Raw genomic sequence first — 20,173 nt, forward strand, 5'->3', positions numbered from 1 at the left:
CTTTTATGATTTTGAAATGAATCAATACTTCACAGCTTATTATTCCTTTGACTTCTCAATTTGGAAATGCCTATAAGAAGTTTGAGCATCTTAACAAAATTTTTTTCATGACAATTTTTTTGAAAAATCATTCGCAAGTAATTTTTCTGAGAATTATTATTCACTGAATTACTGACAAGCTGTTGGTGGTTTTTACTTGAAATCTCATGGAAAAACTGAAATGTGGTCCGTTCATTTAGGCTGGACTAATTCTGTAATTTTCTCTTCAGTTTAAACACTACAGAAACAGGCTTCAAAATCTGTTTCCCCAATAATGTTGCAATTTTTTTTTATCTTTCTGGTACCATTTGTCTCAGTTAACTCACAGAAATATTCTCAGACAGCAGGCAGTGCAAATTTTCATGTTTTCGTGTGTGTGTGTGTATATATTTAGGAACTTGGCCAATTCTAATTAAGACTATGAAACTGAATCAACTCAATTTCCAAGAAAACAGGCAATCAGGGAATCCAGCTTTGATTTGAACAGAATCACAGAATTGTAGGGGTTGGAAGGGACCTCAAGAGCTCATTGGGTCCAACCCCCTGCCAAAGCAGGTTCCCTAGAGCAGGCTGCCCAGGTGGGCGTCCAGACGGGCCTTGAATATCTCCAGAGAAGGAGATCCCACATCCTCCCTGGGCAGCCTGTCCCAGTGCTCCGTCACCCTCACTGTGAAGAACAGGTCCCCTTATGGGTTAAAACGCACTCTGCAAAACTCTCTTAGATGCTTCTCACAGAATCAGTGTGGTTTTTACCAAAGTCAGCACCTGAGAGTTCTGGGTGGGCAATAATCCAGACATTAAAAGAAAAGAAGTGTTGAACTTGGGAACTATAGAAATTGAAAGCGCTTATAGGATTACCAGAGTGCCATGGCTTGGCCACAACAAGTTGGTCTTTTTGGATAAATAAATCTCAATATTTATTGTAGGAATAGGCATGGTTTAAGAGATATACTTCTCAGAGAGAGGACAACATGAAAGAATGCACTGTCCTGCTGTTCTGAATGTCTTGCTCCTTTAAAACTTTAAATCAGTATCTTGGAAGTAGAAAAAGTCCTTTACTCTTGCTTGGCCACCATATGAAGCGGCCCTGCATCTGCCATGAGCCAGGTATCCTCATATGGCACACTGGCCATGCCTCAATGCTAGTGCTGTGCAAAATGACATCTTGTTTCAAAGGCACAAGTCCTGTGTCCTTTTCAGATTAGCAATGACCCAATATCCCAGAGTCTAACAACTTTGAAGAAGTGGAAAGGACAGCTCTGGGCTGCAGATTTCTAAAGGCAAATAGAGGGAGGCTTTCATGCAGAAATCCCACTGGCCCACACTGAATTTTATAGCAGCTGACTGATACATGCATGCACTAAGATCTTTCATGTGCACAACTCTTTCCATTCTTCATATTTTAGTCCCTCAGTTGATTCATGCTGGCGGGGCCTATGCTACAGATATCTTTGTCCAGTCCTTGCTTAGGAGCTCTAGCATTGCAAAGCATCTTTGCGAAGACTGATAGCTCTGTCTGGTGCTGTAGGCTTTGCTTGAGTTAGAAATGCTAAATGAACCATCAAAACACCTGATACGAAATCTTTCAGAAAACAAAAAACAAACAATCAAAAACAGAGAAGGCTGAGGCAGACAAACCTGTTTCATATCTGAAGCAGAAGTCAGTCCTGCCTAGAGATAAGGGAATGGCCAAGATGACCTCCTGAGGCCTTTTCTGAATGCATTTCCTATTTTCCATTATTCTGTTAGGAGAAAAAAGAGAAAAAAAAAAAAAAAAGTAAAACATCAGTCAAAAGGATGTCTTCTACCAGAAACACTCCCGGTACTGTGAAAATTAGTCGCTTACATTGCTAACTGGCTAACCTTGTGTGGCTATGCCTTGCTTCCCTTTTTTTTAGTTCCCAAAATTTGTACGATCAGTCCAAAGCCTAATGCTTTCACATTGCATCATAAAAATCTGATTTAAATATTGGCTTTAAGGGAATACCTTATTTGTACAGAATGCTCAGTGCCACGTGTCAGTTCTGCATATTCCGGACTTCTTTTTAGGCTTCCACTTCCATCCATGATAATTATAAGCCACGACTCACATTGTTTTAAAGCACTTATCATTTATTAAGTTTTGTGGCATTCGGTGACCATGCTGGTTACCTGGCAGCACGGTGTTTTTGGGGCTGTGCGTTTCCAGGTCAGTGATCTCCATCATGCACTCAGCCACACAAGTGACTCACCTTCTGCGAGCTCCCCGTTGCTTAGGAGCTGTTCGTAACATGGAAGAGAGTTGGGAAAGTAGTGAGGTAAGAGGAAGAGGGCTGGGAGGCAGAGTGTTCCTGGCTGCCTACAAAGGATTTGTGAATGAGAGGTGTTATTTCATCTAGCTGGGGGAGGAATTTGTCTCCTCCCAGATACAAGGTGCATGAAGTTGCACGCTCTGCTCCTCTCTGTTCCCTGCAGCATCCAGGAAAGTTAGTTATGCTTATGCACCCTGATCATATGCATTTATTTACCACTGTGGTACCACTTTGTCTTTTAATAGCATCTCTTTGTTACCTAGGGAACGGGTTACAGCCCTGTGCATTCGTTCCCCTGCTGCTTCGTGTTTACGTCTGCCATGCACAAGGCTCCCAGTAGCATCTGAAGTACTGAAACCTGTTGTGCCAGGCCTGCGTTACAGTGCTGACACCAGCATGAGGAAAATAGAAAAGATGCAGGATCCAAGAGAATCCAAAAAAAAAAAACAAAAAACAAAAAAAAGTAATAGCTCTATCAGTGCATTGAACCTCGCTGTAAGTAGGTGAATTTGTAGTGGACAGTTGGGATAGCTGTAGAAAGTTTTTAACTTTTTAACAGAAAGAAACTCCACAAATAGCATTTGCTTCTAAGCTAAAGCCTGGTCTGTGTCCCAGTCGTGATTGCAGAAAGGTAATAATTTGTCTTTCGAGGGATGTAACACAGATGGAAAAAGTGAGAGAGCCCAAGTGCTTCAGGGATGCGATTTTTTTTGTTTATAAAAACAGAACTTCAAGTCTAATTGGAAATGGATTGCTTTGTCCTAAATAAGATTGTTACCAATTTCTTCTCACTTGAGTAACATGGACTGTTCAAATTTTGAGTAAGTCCTTGGCTTCTAAAGTATCACATATTTATATCTGAAGCATTTCTCCTCAATCCTAATGACCCCATAGTTTTCAAAAGGAGGAGTTAAGGAAAAAGTGGTTACTTGTGAAATACTATAAAAATGATTAACTTCCAAGTCTCAGATGAATGCTAAGCAGAATAGTGGTAGTCGTACAGCAGAAATGAAGACAGTTACCATTTATTTCAGAACCCCAAAGGTTGCTTATGGTGCAAGTCATGACATTTTCAGCAAAGTGTCTCTGCACTGAAGCAGATCGCAAAGACAGTCTCTTGAGTGTAACAAGATTAAAAGATAGGACCAAGATAAACTGGCCTTTACTGAATTAGTAGAAGTTCATGGATTTATTTGGAAAAAGAAAACGGCAAAATTGAACCCCAGTTTGTGGGCTGTAGCTGTTTGAGAATAAACAGCTGTGCACAAATTTGGTATCTCAGCTAACATTGAAAATCAGATGCCACGTGTCAGCCTCAGCTCTGATCCACAGAGTACTCCTGTAAGCTTCTGCAATCACACTAAAAGATCTGGAAATACGTGATTTAAACATGTGTCTTTGAGTAAAGCAAAAATTGTCAATAAAAAATATCAGAGAGTTTTTGAGAGAAAGAGGAAAAAGTAAGAAAAAGATAGAATAGTCTAACGGGAAACTACATGGCTGTCATCCCATCAAGATGGGAGCCTGAAGAATTTAGGAGTGATGGCTGCATTCATAGAGACAAATCTTATTTTACATGCCTGAAATGCTCAAAATGTGTTTCAATATGCACAGTGTAATTTTCTGTTAGGCAGTATTTCACATTAGTGGTTTCATTGTATTCAAAAAGTTCTGTGGTGGTGTTTGGTTTTTGGTTGTTTTGTTTTGTTTTGTTTTTTCTTCATTTTTGATTCAATGAGAGTTTGAAATCATAAAATCATAGAATCATTTACGTTGGAAGAGATCTCAAAGATCATCTAGTCCAACCTTTTGAGAATTAGAAGTTTCCATTTATTAATATAGCATATTTGACTGGTTAAAGGGAGGCTAGTTTCTGTAATTGATGGATGTTGAAACTGGGGAGAAAAAACATCCCATATGAGTCCTTATGCAATGGGAAGGTGGAGCACCTGTGATTAGGACATGGTCACTTGCAGATGGTAGATATGTTTCACGACAGCTCTCCAAGACCTGAATGTGATGTTCTGTGAGGAGTAAGGATGAAAGCTGAGCTTTCTATGCAGGTACTTCTGGTGTTCTCTCTTAACTCTTGCACACGGTGTGTCTGCTGTTTAGGTAACAAGTAGGTGGGATAAAATGTTCTGTGCAGTAATCTTGGCCAAGTAGTTAGAGAAGATTTAAGCTTAATAAGCCTCCTAGTAATGGAGCATTAATACAAGTAAGGCTGGTAATTACCCTATGAAGTTAAGTTGTGATGAAACTGCTGCTGTATAGAGCTGTATGTAGCAAGACTACAAAAACATTTCACTGCTGATGGAAGTGTGACTTTATCTTTCAGCTGTTTTATGGTTGGTAGGGCTTTTTAATTAAAAAACAACAAAAAAAAAGATAATAGTTAATTTCTTTGTAAAACATAATTAGAATGCAATGAAGAAATTTACAAGCAACTAGAAAGCCCCAAAGCATCCTACATTTTAATTTGGGTCTCTCAAAAGAGAGGCATAAGAAGTATTTTCCATCCAAAAAATATTACTTAAAAGCATGGAAAGTGTGTCACTTGTACCATTTCTTTCTCCTCTGCATTAGAGTTATCTTATAATTGACTGCAACTAGCACAAATTACAGCAGTTTCTTCTGCATCAGTACATGAGTCAGTGAGTAGGGGGTGACTGAGTCAAACTCAGCCCAGATTCTCCCCTCCCACTCCTGGCCCAGCTGCTGCCTGTTTACTCCTTTGGGTTTAGCCCCTGATCCTGATAGCCTACACAGAAAGGCAGAAATAGGAGATGCTCCTACTCCTGAGAACACAGGTGAAGTCTAACCGTGCTGTACTATGTCAGCATGAACTTCAAGTTTATCATCTTTCTGTTCTGAAATAGGGCTTGGGAATTTGCCTAAAGCTGACCATTTCCACTGAAATGTGTCCTTAGTGATTGTCCCAGAGGCTGTAGGTAGAGCTTTGTAAGTCTGGATTGTCCAGCAGACCATGTTGTTTAATGTCATTGGCTTGCTCAAATGTGCTCTGACTTTAGAATCCTGAATTTCTGAAGCATTTCTTTAGTGAAGTATTTGGTATTTATATATCGCCCCTATAGTTTCCAAGGGAAACAGTGTTTCTTCTTTTTCTCTTGATAGGGAGGGTAAAACCACCAGCAATTATACTTTCAGTGTATTTATCACTTTATTCTTGAGTTGTTTCAGCCATAGCCCAGTAAGACACTGAGTGAAGCATCATTCTGTTAGGTTTCATCCTTCCCGCAGCCTAGTGTGCTTTGGGGATTTTCTTCTTTAATCCAGTGTTGTTTCAGTTTGCAACTAGTTTTTCTCTTTCCTTACAGTCAGATCAGTAACCTAGCAGGAGGAAAATAAAGGCTTTGTGTTATCCAGGATTTGATTTCTCTCCTGAAGCTTTTCTTTGTGTTTTTTTTTTTTTGTTGTTGTTTTGTTTTGTTTTGTTTTGGGTGCGTGTGTATGTGTTTTGTTTGTTTTGCCCTCTTTTTGAGGGTGGTGTCTGTTTTTGAATGCCCAGTACAAGCACTCTTCTATTTATAAACTAAAATTCCTAGGGAGGAAAATGCAACTCTTCCTTGATGGTTGGTCTTAGTTTCCTTTTTCCAGGTGTATCAAGTAACATCACCACGCAAGACAGAGTTGTCAGGGATAGAGCAGAAGGCTCCATCGGCTCAAAGGGGACAGGTTAAGAATCAAACACGAGGTGCTGACGGAGCATAAGGAACTTTAACTAGAATCTGGTACTTTTTGTAGCAGCACGTTCATTTATGTATACCTTATGAGCAAACAATGAGAGTTAACCCTTTTCGAAGGAAAAAAAATAATGGCTAAAGATGCTGTTCAGTGTAGGGAAATTACCTCAAAAGGAGGTTGTTTATTTTGGAGTTGTTCAGCTATTTCAGTACTCTCTATATAAGTATATAGATTTACAGCCCTTGTAGCTGTGAAAAAAAAACACATACCTAATGTGATCAGAGATTACCCAGATCTGTAACTAGCCTGATGCAGAGGTTTGCTGGGGCAAGGCCCCCACTGATCTGGGCAGGGCAGCAGCGAGGCTGTGCTGGCAGGAGGTGAGCAGGCTCCATCCTGCAGTGGGGTGCACCGTAATATGTGTGAGGCTGGGGGAGCCTTCAGTGCTGCCACTGCTTTTGGAGAGGCAAATGCTAAAGTATAAAAACATAACTAATAGTGGTGCTTAGAAAACCCGTATCACAGTGTGGTTAGAGCCAGGGTCAGCACAGTTCCTAACTGCAGACTGAGTGCTCTTTTAAGTGGACCAGATGGGCTACAGGTTGTAACAGTGAGTGTAGCTGGCTGGATGCTTCGTTAGTTCCAAATGTTTTTGTTGAAACCTTCTTTTGTCCATCTAAGGGTGAAGAGAGTGGTCAGCTGGGATCTAAAGACGTGACAGAATTAGTCTGTGTGCAGGTACTTTTGGGGTGGGTGATCACTTAACGCTAACATATGTTTGATAGTTGGCATCAGAGTGTTGTTCTGAATTTCAATTCGTGAACCTACAATGTGTCCAACGCCACCCTGAGTCACCTCACCCTTAATCATCCTTCAAGCAAATCCGTCAGACTACTCTGCAAAGCGTGGTCAGTGGTAAACACATGATTCAATATCCCCACACTGTGTTGACTTTATCTTAAGCCACAGCCTTTGCAGAAGATGACAGCAAGGGAAAGAAGAATCTAAACAAATCTGGAGCGCTGATATTTCAGAAGAGGAATCCTGACTTGTGTTGCTTTTCTGACTAACAGAAACCCCGCCTGAGTCACCACAACTGGCTGTTGTGAAGACTGTGATTTAGGGAAATTATGGAAATAATGCTACTCTTTCTGGCAAATTCTTTGTCACAAAAATTATTCAGCTGAACTAATTGGCGTAATTTAGGATTCAGGTGCTTTGGGCCTTGTAAGTAATACTTATTTGGCTTGAACAGAAGATACTGGAGAAGATAAATCAGTCAGTCATTACTAGCATAACAAGTGATGATCAAATTAAAGATGATGTCTTAGGTTCCTCTATTTTTCCTCTGTGTGCATATTTAGCACACCAGATGGTCAATACAGTCATAATAAACTGGTGGGAATATTTAATTAAATGTGTTCCCAGGACATTAAATGTAGGGCATTATTCTTTGGCTGATGAGCAGAGTAAATATTTTGTAATAACGGCGAGTCCTTGTAGAATATTGCTGGTAGTAGATGAAAATCACATTTGGGAACAGAAGCGTGTTCAAAGCAGAACTTTCTTCACAAAATTAAGACATCTCAAAATACTAATTCCTTTTATATGTGATTTTTTTTTTCCTACCACCAATTCACTATTACTCATTACTACCCAATTATTACATTGCATGAGAAATCACTTTAAATTTGATAGAGAATGCAGTGAGTTGAAATTAAAGTCTGTAGTCATTTAATTGGCAGTAGTCACATTTTTACTGAACACTGAAGGTCTCAGATGGAGCACTGAAAAGCAGAACGAAGAACATCATCTCTGTTACAACTGTGAGTGTTCCCTGGTACTGAAGGAAGCCTGTTTGGTCTTGTTGGGAGTAAGTTGTGCTCCCTCTGTGAAACCTCACAGGACAGAAAACTCCTTTCTTTCCATCCCCAGCTATGCAGCTGTCCATCAGCCCAGCAGTGACACTCCCCTGTTAACAGTATAATTTTCACTCTAACCAGCTTTATAATATCATGACCTTCTTTCCTCCCATAGAGCAGCTTTGTTTGCCTGTGAAAGTGAGATTAGTAGAATGAAAGCAAAGATAAAATTAGCTTGAAGCAGAGAATAGTAACTTGAGAGGGGAAGATCAACTAGAAACCTGAAATACTACAGTTAGTGGGCAACAGAACTGAAAGAAGTCCCTTGTTGAGAGTGCATCTATCTCAGAACTAAGTGGGTTGTGATCTCTAACTAGGGTTTACTTTTGAAGAGTCCTTTCACCTGACAGGCAGAGAACATGATTATCAACCTGTAAGATGGCTGGAAACCTAATCCTGAAGGACACTTATTTTTCAGTTGTTGGAAGTGTCCTTTATCTGGACATCTCCTGACATTAGTGTGTGGTTTTGAAAGAGTTACAGGACCTGCCATCTGACACCATCACATTTTGCTATGGGAAAAGCAAAAATTTTGGCAAGAGGTATTGGGATAGATAGCACTTGATTTCTAGACATACATGATCCCAAACAGGATCATGAGAACCCATCCACAACTATGCTATCCCTGTATCATTGTTAAGTTTGTACAGTTAGGCACACAGCGCTGGAAGGCCCAGAACTTCAAGGAGTTTAGATATTAAATGTGCCAATTCCTTTGAGAGATGGCATGTAAGAAGGCTAGAACAGAATTTTACTCTGTCCTCTTTGGTTAGGCTATGCTTTTTGGGACTGTGTCAAAATGCAGTTAGCTAAACTGATTAGAAATCATTTGTGCTGGTGTTGGCTAAACTGACCTGCTGCAGAAATAAGGTCCCATTTGGAAGAATCCAATTATCAGTACACTGGAAAACAGCAAATCCCTCCAGAAAGCAGAAAACTGTTAAGTATTGTCAGTAAAAGTTCTCCCTTGCAAACCAACAGTAGAAAAATTGTTTACTGAAAAAAAAAAAAAAAAAAAAAAAAATTGTATTGCTGCACTGTTGCATTGTTTTGCATTGTTCAAAATTAAGAGCCACCCCCCAGTGCTGCAGAGCTCCTTTATTTCCGTATAAATCCTCCCTGTCTCAAAGCTTTCAGAGGTATCTAAATTCACAGATGAACGCTCTCTGTACCAGGGACAATTGTGAGCCTTTTTTCTTTTTTTTCTCCAGTTACTGTTAAGTCCTGGATCTTGACTGGCATGCTTAGTCACTAAAATAGTGTCTGAATTTGCACTTGTAGCTGGTTTTAATTGTTGGTTTAGAGTTAAGTCTCAACAGTGCAATTCTAAGGAAGTGTTCTGATTTTTTTTATTATTATCGTTTTACTATTAAATACAGTTTGTATGTTTTTTAGTGCCTTTGGAACCACAGACTGTCAAACCTTACTTAAGCAGTCATGCGCAGGTGGATAGATTGATTTTTAAAGGGTCCAAATGCAAGAACAGAGTCTTAAATGTACCAAAGTTTGGCTAGTTACAGTGACAAATATTGGCTAGTTACAGGGAGAGGGTTTGAGGAAAGAGAAGTCAGACTGGGATTCATAGAAAATTGCCTCCTCACTTTCACTTTTTACAGGGCTCATGAGCCAAACCTGCTGCTGCATGGTTCCCTGCCCCCTCCCCTGAGCCCTGCCAGCTGATACAGCTGTCTGATAGCATTTGCGTTCCCCTTGCTGTAACCTTTAACTATGCGAGTCTTTCAGTCTTTAAGTATGAGAGGTTGAAGATGATTCCTGCTCTTAGAAATGCATTTGTGAGCTTTGGTTAGGAGCCAGTGGCTGAAGAAGAGGGCAGAAGGAGGATGGCAAGGGTGAGGCCTAGGCTGCCAGGCCTTCCTGGGACACAGCACGTCACCTCTCTCCCTCGGTTTCCCAGACGTGTGCAGGAATAACAGCTTTTCCTTAGCTTATCGCGATGTTGTTAGGATAAAGACTTTGACAGGACTAGGTCCCACAGCTGAGATTTTAACCAAGAACAAGTTGCTGAAGACAGCTGTCGAGGTCCTAATGTGAACTACACCAAAGCATCTCTTATGCAGCCATGCTGATGGCTTAGCATCTTCCTGGCATTTGCTTTGTGCATCTCCCTTAGTCTGACCAACAAAATTCTCCTACACAGCTCACACAGATGATCCAAGATGTAGTATGTGTCAGGCAAATATTCCCAGACGTTAGATACGTGGTCATCCTTAATGGTCTTTCACCGAGTGCTGAAATGGAAAACAGTAATGCCAGATACCCCCAGTTCTCTCTTCGTTAGAGCTGCAGCTCCCTTTTCCTGTTAGAGCTAAGTAGTAAACCACTTCCAAAATATGCAGGTGAGGTATCTGTTAGTCGTGATTTTGACCTAACAGCTTCAGACCCAGCAAGCAACCAAAAGAACTGGGAAGTCTGAGTCAGCTGAGACCATTTTACTGAATCACTAGGACAGCTCCCAAATGTTTCCTCCTAGGTGGCTGTGTACATGCACGGATGCAGCACCTGCTTTCAATCAGTGAGACTGCTCATGTGCTAACTGGCATGCTGGGGAGCAAGGACACAGCTGATGTTGCATAAAGAACGACCTAACTGCTCCAAGCACACAGGGCTGTCCTCAGGCGTGCTGAACCTGCTGGAGGTCTTTAAAAGATGTTTGGATGTAGAGCTTACTGATGTGGTTTAGTGGAGGACACGTTAGTGTTAGCTCAGGGGTTGGACTCAGTGATCTTGGAGGTCTTCTCCAACCTAGATGATTCTGTGGTATTGCTTCTTTGTCACTTGTCGCTCTCCTAGAGTGTAATACAGAGCTCTGCAACACTGCTTGCAATTTAAGAAGATTTGCTAGGGATTTATACCCCTTTTTCACTGACTATAATAGAGCATTATTTCTTGCAAAATAAATTTGACCTGTTCCTGACAGTGAGATTCTCAGCATCAGTGATAACTATATTTACTCCCTTGTAAAAAAATTAGTACACAGGTCTGAAGGCTAAGGGCCCAGTGACAGGGATTTTATATGGATTTTGCATTCTTTTATAGCTCCTAAAATTCAGGCCAAGCCACAAGAAGTAAGACTTTGAAGTACAAGAAGCATCTCTACTTTAAAAGAAAGCCTAACATAGCATTAATGTTTTGCATAAATTCGTTTGAGTAATGCTTCCGAGAAATTATAAGTTGATGTGACACAGCACAGAGGCAATAATAGCACAATGTAAATGTAGGTTGGACTTTCATTCTACCATTTTTGCACCAGAATATCACAAAGAACATTGTTGCTTTCCAATGCCTTAAGTCTTCGCTTCCGTCTGTATTAGAAAATGTAGGTTCAAAGACAAACTCTTAACAAATACCCTGTGGGACTGGAGCCATGGTAGCTCATAGAAGTACCGTCTTCTGCTGCTGCCGCCCTGCTGGGATCCTTTCTGCAGAGCTCAAACACTGACAGGGCTGAGCCAGAAGCATGGAGACCCTCAGTCCTGCTCTGAAGTGCCCTGGGAGGCTGGGAGAAGGACGTGATGCAGGTACTTTTGTCCCTGTTTCACCTCTTTTGGATGTTATGTGCTGCCTAATCATGTGAGAGGGCTTATGCCTTGTTAACCCGCAAGACCCGCTGGTGGCGTTAGCTGCCTTCCTACAGCATGGCTGGGAACCTGCACTGGATGCTGTGCCTCTTCTGCTTGCTCACTGCTCTGACCCCAAAGCCCTGGGTCAGGCAGGCGCTGGTGTTCTGTAAAGAGAGCACGACTCCAGGGACGAAAGGTTGGGGAAGGGTGCATCTGCTCTGTAGGCAGCATCCAGCCCTGGCTGCTCCTGTATTAGATTTTGCGTAATTGACTAAGATGTGGTTGTTAATTATAAGCTTGCTGTACCTTAGCATAAAGATTGTCATCTCTCTCTGGTAGTTAGAGTAGCTACATGTAGCTGGATCATAAAGGCAGCTGTAAAAGCAACCATTGCTGATACCATTCCTTGCTTGTGCAGGGAGCAGAGCAACCCCAGGAAAAATAGGTTAAACTAAATTAGATGGCAGCAAGGAGCTGCGAGAGAACAAACTGGGAAGTGTCTACTTTATGCCAAATCATTTTAAGGACAGCCAGGGAAACACACACACACAAAAAGATGAAAATTGGTCTCCAGGATGCTGGTAGTATGTAACAGAGGTCCTCTCTTGTGCTAACATTTGTAGTAGTGAGAAATATGACAGTGCTTCCCCAGAAAAATACCTGCTTATGTTGACTGGGGAAAAGCCTGTCTATTTCTTTGACAGCAAAGAAATTTCACAATTTCAATTTTAGATCAGTTGTTCTGATCTGAACAGTTCTAGGAATTGCTTTTGAAGTTACTAATGCTCCAGGTGTGATCTTGTTTGGCGTTATTTGGGCTTGTGTATGTGATGGTCAGATTTTGATCCTTTGTGACGACTGTGTAAACTCAGAATAAATTCTGCTGAGATCCTGGCCCACGGTCCTTCAGTGGTGTAATTCTGTTGCAGGTGGCAACAGCATCTGGTCTTTTATGTTTTTAATAGGGGCAGTGAAGTCCTCAAGGCGTAAGCAATTTCTGTACAGCTCAAATTCTTTTCTTTCATCTACAGCTTGACAATGCCATTCTCACCCGCAGCTTAAAAAAGAAATGTGAGATGCAGCAGTGCTCCAGGTCTGCCAACAGCAGCTTCATCGCTGGGAGGTCGTGAGGTCCCAGTTATCTGTAGGGATCTCAGCCCACAGGCAGTGCTGTCAAACTGAATTTTGCAGCTTTAGGTACATTTGGGGAACAAACTTTAGGTGCCTCTAGGCACTTTGACTGTGTCTTAATGGGGCCATAATTCCAGCAGCATTAATCAGACCCCAGGGTGTAAAAGAGAATGATTCATAGAGAAACACTGTGTTCTCTCGGTCTGTCGATGTGGGAAGGCATTGGTAATGCAGGAGTGGGATTTCTGATATTTTTCAGTCCACATGCTTAAGGGATTTCCTCTGCAGCTCCAGGAAGGGTTTTATTTCCCTGCAGGAAGAGGTGGCAGGGGTCCCTTGAAAGGAAAGGGAAGGTTTCACACACTGGAAGTGAGGGTGTGAAGAAGGACAGGCTGAGGCTGACGGACCCTGTTCAGGCCAGCAAGGTGACGTGCCTGCACAAGCTCATGCACTGGCATAGACCTGAACCCCTGTTGCATTTCGAGGGGCTTTCACTCTGTCTTCTGTTATTTTAAAGCAAGCCTGGGGGAAACTGATGTTGATGCTTAAGAGTGGAGCTGATGCTTAGATCAGGGCTCTGTTCAAAGCATTGCTACAAATATTCATCTGGGGTCCATTGCAGGTGTTGAAGCCTGGCCAGCTGCTCAGAGGGGGCATTTGAGGACCATCAGTGGGGTGTTTAAACATTGCTGAGTGCCGGAGATGACTAACCCCATGCAGTGTGATTCTTGCCCCCACTTCCTCCTCCATTTCTCTCTCTTCTCCTTTGTTTATCTTTACTTGGTTAGGTTCCAGCCCGACATCAAGGAGCAGGGGAGCCCGTCTTTCAGCATGCTGAAGAGGAAGACAGGCTTGCAGCCCTCGCTCCCATAATATCAACACAAAATACCTGGACAAAAGTCTGTTTTCTTAGTGGGATATAAGCTCTGCCCTGCTAGCCAGGGCCGTGATCAGATTGGTCCTTGGACTAACTTAGGGTAGGTGATCAGAACTGCTTGGTTTTTAAAGAGGCAGCAAGGGAGGGGAGGAGTTTGATACGGACCCAACAAGAAATAGCGTGCAAACTAATTGCAGAGTAGGATGGAGTGGGACATCAGGGCTGTGATCCAGGAATGGAGGGCTGTCAGACAATGGACAACTCCTTTTAAAGGAGATACAAACCTTTGACTTGCTCCAGAAGAGAGTAGTGAACAGGTGAAGATGGATTCGGTCACTTTTTATGTTCTCTCTTTTGGATCTAGGTCTGCTCCAGCTCCTCCTACCCAAGGTGCCACCAGTGCTGGGGCTGTAGGGCCACCTCCTGCCAATGTGGCAAGCAGCAAACGGCTGCAGCAGACACAAGCCCGGGTGGATGAGGTAAGTCGCTCTGCGTGATTTGTTGCTCACCACAGGGGTGGTGTTGTGATTTCTTTTTCTTTAAGATGCTTGCCTCACTAGCTATCCTGCTTGTCTGAAGATGGTGGGTCTAGGAAATGAGGGTTTCCAAAGGATGGCATTTCTGAGGAGGCAGACAGTGCAGGAGGTATTCTGAGTGTGAACGTTCTTGTACTGGTAACACTTCCGCAGCATGAATATGGACATCGGTGCTGATTCAGGAATTCATCACAGATAGTCACATTAGGAGGAGATGTCATAGTGAATCAGCTCTTTTAACGTGTTCCTGCATTCCTAAATTTTGGATACTAATCTCACAGGCTGTTTTATAGAGACAAACCACTGGCCTCTTGTAGATACATGCAAGCTATGAGTGCTCTACAGGTGAGGGCTGTGTTTATTAGTCAGAGGTGTAATGATTAATCATCAGAATTTATCCCGAAAGAAAGGCACTCACACATGACATCACAACAACATCTTCAACAAGTGCTCACTCTTCTGAATGGTCCTGGAGGAACATGTGCCTGTTCCAGCATGGATTCTTAAATTCTTGTAGTATACAGAAAATCCCTGACACCTTGGCTGTAATGCCAACATCCACCTAACTGCCGTGGTAATGGGAGTGACCGAGCACACTGCTGCTCATGGGTGTATCCTGAGTGTAACAGGGGTACAGCAGCAGCTGTAGCATCCTTGCACACTTACTGTGCACATTTGTGTGCTGGTTACTTAGTACAGAGTTTTGCTAAACCCCTACAAAGACTTAAGTACTTAATTACTGCCCATGTGGAAATGGCCAGGGCCTGTGTGATTCTTTTATACAAAGTCAGTAAAATAAAAGCTAGAAAATAGCTGTTTACCAGCAAAAAGGCCGCTTTTCAAAAGTTCTAGGTATACTGTAAAAGACCTCACAACATCCAACTCAAATGCCTTTCTTAAGATGAATTAAATACACCTGTCAGATTGAGGTTTGTCTCTTTGAGAACTTTTCTTTGCTGAAACCTGAACCAGGGTCTTTCTGGCCTCTCTTTTGCTGATGCTTTGAGCTGATCACAAGAACATCCTCTGTCTGCAGAAATATCTAGGCCTGGTTCTTTCATTATCACTGATTTTCACATCACTGTAACTTCATTGATGTTAATGGAGTGTCTCTTGCAGCAGGGAAAGGAGCATTACACTTCAGCTTCTGTCTTGGGTCAGAATAATGAAATAAACTTCTTGTACTGAACGTATTACTTCATAATGGTGCTGTAATTGTTTATGTGAGCTACAGTAAAAGTATTTGTCCCTAAAAGATGAAAAATAATTGCTCATTATTACTTAAAAGGAGTAATGCAGGTCAGACATGTAGGGCTCTTCAAGAACATCAAAGGAGATGGCTCCGGTGAGCCCCCACTTTCTGTCTGAGATATTCCATAGTCTGATAATTCTCACTGAAGCCCATGCAAGTTCTTGTGAAGCATGATGGAGTCATTTTGTCAGGAACTCTCACCCAGTAGGAGAGGAGAGTGTGTAGCTCTTGGACTTGAGGATTATGCAGGTGGTAATTAGCATCCACATTTTCTTCAGCTCCAGTTTGAGAGGGAGGATGGAGGTTGGTATGGGGTAGTTTTGAGTGGCTATTGCATGTCCAGCAGATATTGCTTAATAGGGAATGGACAATTAATCATTAAATCACAGCATGAGACTAGACAAGGGAGACAAACACTACTGGTCTTTCAGTCCTGTGAAGGCCCTGGGGCTTACAGCACAGAAGGCTCTGTCTGATCTGCTAAGCGTTCCTCTGAGCGTCCCTACTAGATCTTTCCTGATCGTTTTTCTTTCATGTCTTGTGGGAAAGCAATCTGTAGGTGGCAGCAAACACCAGGGCAGAGCACCACATTGCTCCGGCTACTCTTCTGCTCCAGCTGCTGTGGTACACAGCACTTCAGATCCCAAAGCAAAACTCAAAGCTCATGATTTTGCTTAAAAGCAAATTTTTGGCATTATTAAAATGATTTGCAGTCCTCTGAATTCTGCATTCCAGCTGTATTTTGCTGGGTTTTCCCCTGTAATTTCTCTAGGCATCCTAGAGCTTATTTTCTAAGGCTTGCTTTTAGGCTAGACAAACATTTACTTATTTGACAAAAACACAGTCTTGGATGAACAAATGTTCACAGCATTCATGTTAACTTCAATAAATAGTTCTAGCCAAAAAAGGAGAGAAGTGGTAGGAAATTTTTACAGTATTTTGTTTCAGCATTTTCAAACAGTTCAAAATTTTTACTAGGATACATTGTACAAAGACAAAACTTAACTAAATACCAGCTGGGATTTATTTATTTATTTATTTTAATTTGATATGAAATGAAATGCCTAGAAGGTTTTGGTTTGGAAAAGTAATTAAGAAAACTTCAGTTGACCAAAACATTTTATTTTATTTTAAGTTTGGTGGATAAAGGAAACAAATCTGAGACTGGTGTACCGTCTAACATTTCTGTTACAATTTATGAGTTTGTACAGGATTTCTCATTAGGATTATTGGCTTTCTGGAAGAGGATCTTTCTCCAGCACAATGTATAAAATATATGCATGAATAGGCCATACCTTCTGTGTACTGGATGTGCACATTATTTTCCATCGATGGGACGTGAGTTCCCTGTTACCCTTCAGGCTGAATTTTGTCTCTTGTCTGAGGAAAAACATCCCTCTCTCAGAATGAGCAGATTTCTTGGTCAGGAAATACATATTGTTCCTCTTAGAATGGCCTTTACCTAGTCAACTTCTCTAGTTCAGATAAGGAAATTATATTAAATGCATAAGGAAAATAATGGCTTGTGTTTAGTGATGACTGGACAATTTTCAACCGAACTGTAGTAGAGGTACTGGTCTCTATCAGTTTTTTTGTACTTATAGTGAAACAGTTATTTGCATGCTAAAAGAAATCAAAAGCTTTAATTAAACTAATTACTGTATTTCATTTTTATTTTTTTTTTAAACCTTTAAGGCCATCTGGGCACAGTTTAGCTGTGTTTATCTTGTTCTCAGTGTGTCTGTTTTCATAGCATGGTGTTAGAGCTCTGTTCAAGTACTTGCCATCACATGGCAAAATGGCAAAAGATGGTTTTCACTATGATATAATTCGGAGTGTGAATGTATGGGTGACCTTTGGCTTTTCTAACGTGGGGCTATACCTTTGCAGGTGGTCGATATCATGAGAATGAACGTGGACAAGGTGCTAGAAAGAGACCAGAAGCTATCAGAGCTTGACAACCGGGCAGATGCATTGCAAGCAGGTGCCTCACAGTTTGAAACCAGTGCAGCAAAACTGAAGAGAAAATATTGGTGGAAAAATTGCAAGGTAAGGAGTACAAAGATGTCCTGTTAAGAATAGCTTCATGGCAGGCATCATGTATTGGGACTTTGATTCTAGAATGGGATCTCTAAATGGTCTCTTCTTGTCAAGGGGAGAGGATGCCTTGACCTCCAGAATCCAAATAATATGCCAAACAACTTTGATCTTTACCAGATCTATTCTTTAGATCATTTCTGCAGTATTTACAATCTGGATCCAAATTCTAATGCCTCTGTTAGTGTCTGCAGATAGAGATGGGAGAGATTTCATGGTGATTCACATGAGTTACCTGTGTGAACCACAAAAACCAATCAGGCGTAGTGAATACCAGAAGCTGGAGAAAATAAGTGGGAGATGATCAGCTTCTTGTTCTTTAGGATGGTCAACTACAAAAAAAGAAAAAGAAAAAAAAAAAAGCAGGGGGTGGTCCAGAACCTGCTGTGAGAAGTGAGGAAATGCCAGTCTCTTTTAAAGAGGTGCAGATTGTAGAGCAGATCTTTAATCAACCAGCTGACCAGCTGTCTCCTCTGCTGTCCTCAAAGCCTTATCCTTTCCCATAAGTAGAGGGAATTTCACTCTCCTCTGCTTTTTCAGACCTCCTCCAGGAGCTCTCTTTTTTGGACCCAGAATCTTAAGCTCCATTTATTCATATAAGACCCCACAACCTTGCTTCCTTCTACTCATGCACCACCAACCCATGAACGCTATGCCAAAAGTTCAGCTTAATTCCCATTTCCCTTCTAAACCATCTTTGCTACTGACAATTCATGTCCAGCCACATAATACCACCTGTTTCCAAAGGAGAATCCAATATGCACTTTTTACCAGCCTGTTGTTACCTGCTTCATCTTTTCAATCCACACTGCTATGAAATGTAAAGCAAGACAGAATATTCTGGGGAAAGGACACGTACAAACACTCCAGAAAGAAGTAGATCTAGGTTAGAAACTCAACTAAGCAGTTTGCCTGGACTTCTAGCAGTTGTTGTGCCAAGGGGTGCAGGAAGCAAGGCTTTTTGGAGCTACAGACCCAGATTTTGAGCTAGGTTTAGTCACACTGAATACAGTGAGACTTTGCAAGAAGTAAAAGTGCGCAGAAAGGGCCACAAAATAAAAGCAAAAAAACCTCAGGAATTAATGTTTTTCATGTGAAAACCTGACTTTCTCTTTTTTCTCATAACTTTCTTTTTATAGATGATGATCATCCTTGGTGTAGTATGCGCAGTCATTCTCATTATAATTATAAGTGAGTAATTCATTTTTTCTTTCATTTATGATCTGAGATCTCTGTGACTTACAAAGTGCTAATAAATTAGAAAACAGAACAACAACAACAGAAAAGGATATAAAATGTTTACACGAATTAATTTGTGAAATTCCCCTTCTAGTGTCATGCTGTTATAGAGAGAATTACTGCAAGCTCCTTGGACACATAGGTGGAATTTGCTGACATTTAATGCATTTTACATTAGCAAGTTACATAACTTTCCCTAGGATTAAAGACTTTCCCTTTTCATGTTTGTATGCTTTTTTATGCAGCATCAGATATCTTCATTAGAACCAGGGCCACAGTCCTTGCTGCTTCTAGTGAGAACAGTAATCACTGAATTAGCTCATGCCTATGAAGATGAGGGTAAAGGCCCACATGCAAATGGACATTATATTTTTAAAAAAGCATGTAGATGCCTAGTTTCCACCAAATCATCTGGAATTTGAGATGCTGGTGCTTCTGAGAAACCCTTTGCATGCTGAATACCTAAATATTGGTAAAAGGTGGCCCAAAGTCTTACTGGTTTCTTGTCTCTAAGATCATCTCATTCTACCCTCCTGTTACAGGAAGGAGAGCGCGTGAATGAATTATGGCCTTTGTGCTAGTTGGGAGCCAGGGATCTCGTAATGACAGGAACTGAACATTTGGTTATGTAACCGCTGGGCTAGCAGCAGCTGTTATGTGACATAACTGCATGGAGTCATAGTGTGAGTTGGGTTGGAAAGGGCCTTACAGACCAGCTAGCTCCAGCTTGATGCCAGTAAGATCATAGCCCGACAGGCGTGTGCACGTCCCTAACTCCTCCTGTTTATTCCCCGTGCTACATGCGCTCACACAGAGGCATTTAAGTTGGGTGCCCAGTGAAGCTGGAGCGGCTGGAATTCCTCTGTGCTGCTCTTCAGGTGCTCTCCTGTGATCCTTCTCCCGTAACATGGCATTAACTCCTAAAAGGGGGATTTCTGGAGTTATACAATACAGCTAGTAACCCAGAAGCGATTCACCAGGAGGCTACAGCGTGGATGTGAATTAATTCCCAGCTCTCAAATTACACGCCTCATCTTTGGCATGTTTCCATTTTCCTCTGGTACTTCTGTAAAGCAGGCTTACAGGAGCACCTGTAAACACGACTAAATGGATTGAGATGCATGTGGAAGTTTATTAGTCTTACGAACGCTGGCACCAGAGTGACCCAGAATGATTGCAGGGTTTCGTAACTCTGATACGGCAAGAATGGCAAATGGCTAGATATTAATTAACTATATTAACTGGGTACTCCAGGCAAGTGGCTTCAAAGGAAAGACAGGCCTTTGTTCTGCAGCTTAGGGCAGCAGCCTGGGAAGACAGATGTGCAGCCACTGAACTGGCTGCTGTGTACATAGGCATCATCAAGTATTCTGTGATATCTTAACAAGAAACTAAAAAAGCAGACTTGATGGCTCATAATTTCTCCTTAAATGTTAACTCTGAAATTATATCTAAGTAATTCTATTATAAGTAATAACTTTTTTTCCTCATGGTTTTAAATGT

General features: G+C 41.5%; 1 protein-coding gene and 1 long non-coding RNA gene across 4 annotated transcripts in view; one reads left to right on the top strand and one right to left on the bottom strand.

Moving 5' to 3' along the window:
• Positions 1–20,173, bottom strand: part of LOC311441153 — a 60,904-nt gene that overhangs the window by 25,922 nt on the left and 14,809 nt on the right. The gene's annotated exons all lie outside the window — the stretch shown is intronic.
• Positions 1–20,173, top strand: part of LOC311441152 (vesicle-associated membrane protein 2-like) — a 46,949-nt gene that overhangs the window by 17,237 nt on the left and 9,539 nt on the right. For all 3 annotated transcript variants that reach the window (XM_084528856.1, XM_084528855.1, XM_084528857.1), the window contains exons 2-4: positions 13,911–14,025; positions 17,225–17,383; positions 18,571–18,622. In XM_084528856.1, coding sequence (XP_084384982.1) covers positions 13,911–14,025; positions 17,225–17,383; positions 18,571–18,622 — 326 coding nt within the window. The remainder of the gene's footprint in view (positions 1–13,910; positions 14,026–17,224; positions 17,384–18,570; positions 18,623–20,173) is intronic.

Source organism: Aythya ferina (genome assembly GCF_964211825.1).
Source record: "Aythya ferina genome assembly, chromosome: 9".
In the NCBI taxonomy this organism is placed as follows: Eukaryota; Metazoa; Chordata; class Aves; order Anseriformes; family Anatidae; genus Aythya; species Aythya ferina.